The sequence below is a fragment of the Arachis ipaensis genome, chromosome B06 (assembly GCF_000816755.2).
Source record: "Arachis ipaensis cultivar K30076 chromosome B06, Araip1.1, whole genome shotgun sequence".
Lineage (NCBI taxonomy): Eukaryota > Viridiplantae > Streptophyta > Magnoliopsida > Fabales > Fabaceae > Arachis > Arachis ipaensis.
The window spans coordinates 133,327,725-133,332,206 of NC_029790.2; the positions used below are offsets into that span (position 1 = coordinate 133,327,725).

At 32.7% G+C, this 4,482-nt stretch overlaps 1 protein-coding gene across 2 annotated transcripts; it reads left to right on the forward strand.

Annotated features, from left to right (window-relative positions):
• On the forward strand, positions 408 to 3,992 carry LOC107605508 (protein REVERSION-TO-ETHYLENE SENSITIVITY1). 2 transcript variants are annotated; one of them, XM_016307403.2, is made up of 3 exons: positions 408 to 632; positions 2,250 to 2,666; positions 3,432 to 3,992. In XM_016307403.2, the coding sequence occupies exons 2-3, from the start codon at positions 2,382 to 2,384 to the stop codon at positions 3,852 to 3,854; spliced, it is 708 nt and encodes a 235-aa protein (XP_016162889.1). In that variant the 5' UTR covers positions 408 to 632; positions 2,250 to 2,381; the 3' UTR covers positions 3,855 to 3,992. The 2 variants fall into 2 exon arrangements, with proteins under 2 accessions (XP_016162889.1, XP_020960917.1); XM_021105258.1 differs by lacking the exon at positions 408 to 632 and adding an exon at positions 1,818 to 2,066.

Here is a 4,482-nt window from a genome sequence, read left to right on the forward strand (position 1 = left end):
ATTTTTGTTGGTGTATTTAAAAATGAATACGTTGTAGTGGTTTACCTTACCCAAATGAATTTAAACATGGTAGGGCCCACCATGGATAAAGGAAATTGAAAAAATCAGCAAAAGGTTCATGCACCTTTCCCATTTTCCATTCATTGCTTCCATTTCAAAACAACAATAAAATAAATGTAATAAATTAATGAAAAATTTTCTGATGTTTCAGTAATGGTTAATTATTGATTTTAATTATAAAAAATATATAATATATATAATTAAAATAAAAAAATAAAGCAGTATCATAGAACTTTCAACAATTCCAATTCTTAGTATATAAAAAAATTTATTCTGATACTTATTAAAAGAAATATTATCCCTAACATAAATACCATCATAAAAATTTTGGATTCATCCAAAAACATTTGGCCGATTTTTGGCTGGATAATAACAATTCCTATTTCCTACAGAAGTGATACAAAGAGATTGGGGACTTTGCTAAGGAAATTTCTGATTCCTTGCTAGTTTTATGGTGTCCTCGTCAGAATAAATATTATCTCAGGTGCTTCTCAGCAATAACCCCAAAGAGAGTTTAATTTGTCTTCTGCAACCTTCTTCATCTTTTTCAAGCACAAGATCTTCTTCTTCAGGTATGAATTGGGTTAAGGATACTTCAGTTGTAGAAATCTGATTGTTTGACATCTCCATTGTAGAAATCTAGGTATTCATCTATAAAAATGGGGACATTATAGTTACTTATACCCCTTTTGACTAAAACTACAATTTTCGCCTCAGTTGCTGATTCTTATGGTAATTCTTTTCTGAGACTGAAGTTGATTTCTTGAATAGGTGAATGATTTAATGTGTTATGTGTGTAATATTGAAACACTTTTTGTTTTGAAAGTTTTTGTACTTGATTAAATGTTTCTCTTTGATACTTTTTTTTTTTCTTTTAAACGGTTAGTGCTGTAATTGGCTTTCTGCTAGAACCTGTGGTTTAAAATTGTTTGTGTTTGATTTTTTTTTATTTGTTATTTATTTATTTTTTTGCTGAACTCTGTTTGTTCTGTGAGTTATTGGCATGAGGGTTTGTGCTAGGTTTGAAAAAATTGTTATGACATGAACTTTGTTGTGATAGTTCAATATAAACCTCATGTGGAGCACAATGCAAGAATGTTGTAAGTGGCTAATTAATTTCCACCACTGAGTTGAGTTAGCTCTAATGATTCTTGAAATGCTGGTCTGTTCATACATTTCAGCTTTTTTCAAACCCATAGCTTATTATTAACAATTGGAGGGAAATTTGCTAAACTATAACTTGAAGGAACATTGTTGGCTAATGAGGTAAAGGTTTTCTACATCAATGGAATGAAATTGGTGTTGGTGTTTACTATTTTGAAAAAGTTATTAATCCACGGATGAAACCACAGTATGTTACACTTTTGTGGGAATAGGGTGGCAATTTTATTCTGCTTTTTGCTGGGGTTGGTTGATGATATATGTGCATAACTATTGTTTGGTTAAAATTGAATTGATTAAATTTCAAAACAAGAAACTATCCGAAACTCACTTTTCATGATTACCTTTACTATATGATTAATGCCAAGAGGGGTACTCGGCAACTTGGCAATGATCAACATAAATCCTTAGAAGAAAATCGTAATCTTGTTAAACCATTCTTTTTATATAAAAAAAAAAAAAGCATACTAAATATGTAGATTGAAATGAAAAACAAAAGAAGGCTAGAAAGAAAAACATAAATCCGAGAATGTGGGAGGAGACCGAGTCCTATTTATACTAACTAACTAACTAGTCCTTGGATCCTATGTCGTCAGCCAAGCTCCATTCCGCGAATCTTGGCTAGCCGGCCAATATAACTGCTGTGCAGGTTTTGCATCGTGCGATCTTTATCCACACGTGCTTCGGCATGGACCTTACATTGAATCTGAGCTCATTTCCTTTCTTGGGCCAGCTGGATCACTCTTTGACTTGACACTTCCTCTCTTTCCTCTTTTATTGCACTCACTCAACCATATTCAGCTGTTTTTACTTCCCCCTTCTAGATTTGAGTACAAACAAATATGGTAATTACATTATGCATTGGTATTTAATTTTGGCATTTTGACAGAGATACTTCCATACTTAGAAATTTAAGTATTTCCTACTATGAAGTTTGATGCCTCAACATTTATAATGTATAAGGAAGTTTTGATTAGTGTTTGTGCTCTTGAGCTTATCTGGTATCATATGTCGTCTTATCTATGCAGCATACATTTTTCGCTGGATATTTGTGCTGAGTTGCGAGTTGAGTTGGGATGTCTCGGTTAGTTGTTTTGAAACAGTGATGCATCTACTCAGAAATTTGTGCAAAGCTATATGCAATGCTGTAGACTTTTCACATGGAGTTAAATGCAAGTTATGACATTGAGCATTCTCGCTCCTCGGGAAGCTTAGAGCATGACATGTGGCCTTTAGATCCAATTGATCCAAAGAAGGCGAAATTTCCGTGTTGTTTAGTTTGGAATCCCCTCCCAGTTGTCTCATGGTTGGCGCCCTTCATTGGTCATGTTGGCATTTGCAGGGAGGATGGAGTTGTTTTAGATTTTTTTGGATCCAATTTTGTGAATGTTGATAATTTCGCTTTTGGTGGAGTCGCTAGATACTTGCAACTTGATCGAAGACAGGTACTGTATATCAACTTTGCTATCTCTGTTTGTTGTTGTCATCTGTCTCTCAGATTGTTTACTTGAAGGCATAGAAATTTTACTGCCAATTTTTATTTATGGTACTATTGAGGCTAAACATATATGAATTAGGAAAACACCAACATGATATGGCTGGTGACATCATAATTATGTCTTTGCTGAAAATAGGTTGCATATTGATCCAGATGCTCAAAATAAATTTGGCCTAAATTTTCCTCTTTGATTTATTAAGATTCATTTGCATTATAAATTAGAACACCTTTTAATTTCACCCCGGCAGCATGCGTGCTTGCACGCGTGCACATGCAAAGACACACATTTTGAAATTACTATTTCTAAATAGGTAGATAGGTATCAAAAGATGCTAGTCCAAACCAGCATAACAAGTTTGAAATTGGTTTACATACACAACTACACATACACGAGTAGTCCAGTACATAAGAATTAGGTTATGGGTGCTTTTGTAAAGCTTTTATAATGCTTATAATTTTGGTGTTTTATTCCAGCTACATAATGATGTAGAAGATTAGCTAAATTTGAATAAAGATTAACAAATTCATAATTTTACTTTTATTTTTATATTTTTTTAATGCATTCCCCTATGCTTTTTGGAAAGCAATTCATTTTCAAAGTTCTCCCCTTCCCTTTGCCTATAAACCTTTTGGGTTCAATTTAGTTTTAACAGTTTGAAAGTGTTAACTCCAATTTGACATTCTGTGGAATCTGGTAATGACATGTTAACAGTGTTGCTTCCCTCAAAACATATCTGCGCATTCATGCAAGCATGGCTACCTGCACTCCGAGTATGGGACAGCAATCACATGGGACGATGCCTTGCATTCGAGCATGCGCTATTTCGAGAACAAAACTTACAACCTCTTCACATGCAACTGCCATTTGTTCGTCGCCAACTGTCTTAACCGGCTATGTTACGGTGGATCAATGAGCTGGAACATGATAAATGTTGGAGCCTTGATACTATTCAAGGGTCATTGGGTTGATTTCATGTCAATTTTAAGGGCTTTCTTGCCTTTTGTTGTGGTTGTTTGCATTGGTGTTTTGATGGTTGGATGGCCCTTCTTAATTGGCCTATCATCATTTTCATTACTCTTAATTGGGTGGTATTTAATGGGAACTTACTTGTTTAGAAACCTTTTAGAGCGTTAGATGATGCACACCCTTGAATTGAAGGATGGTCTTTATTTTTGTTCCATATTCACCAAATGATAAGTTTCAGAACAAGAAATAAGTGTCATTTTGTGGAAATTGAATGAAAATGGCTTTCAATGTTCCTTTGTTTTCGTATAGTTAAATTGTTTTTCTAAATTTGTAATTAGCTCCTTGTATCTTTAAAACTTTCAATTGATTCTTAGATTAGTTTTAAATTTGTTATTAAATTTGTTATTAAATCCTTTTTAACAGTAAATATTACAAAAATGTTTTTATCCATCTTACATTAATAGCGAATATGTCTTGGCATATAGTTAAATATTTTTTGAATAATAAAAATGTGATTACAAATTTAAAATTGATGTAGAGATTAAATTAAAAGTTTTTAAAATATAAAAATTTAAGGTGAATTCTATCAAACATTCTCAATTTTAAAGAGTAAATTATCCTTTGTTATAGTCAAGTTATAATTCAAATGACATAATTTTCTCATCCAGACCTAAGTTACATTCTCGGGTTTGAGTCTCACTTTTAACTTGGGAAAAAAAAACTACCCTTTGTTAGTTTGTTATATGTCACAGTATTATTAGTTGAAATAAATTTATTTATCATGATTAAATTTATT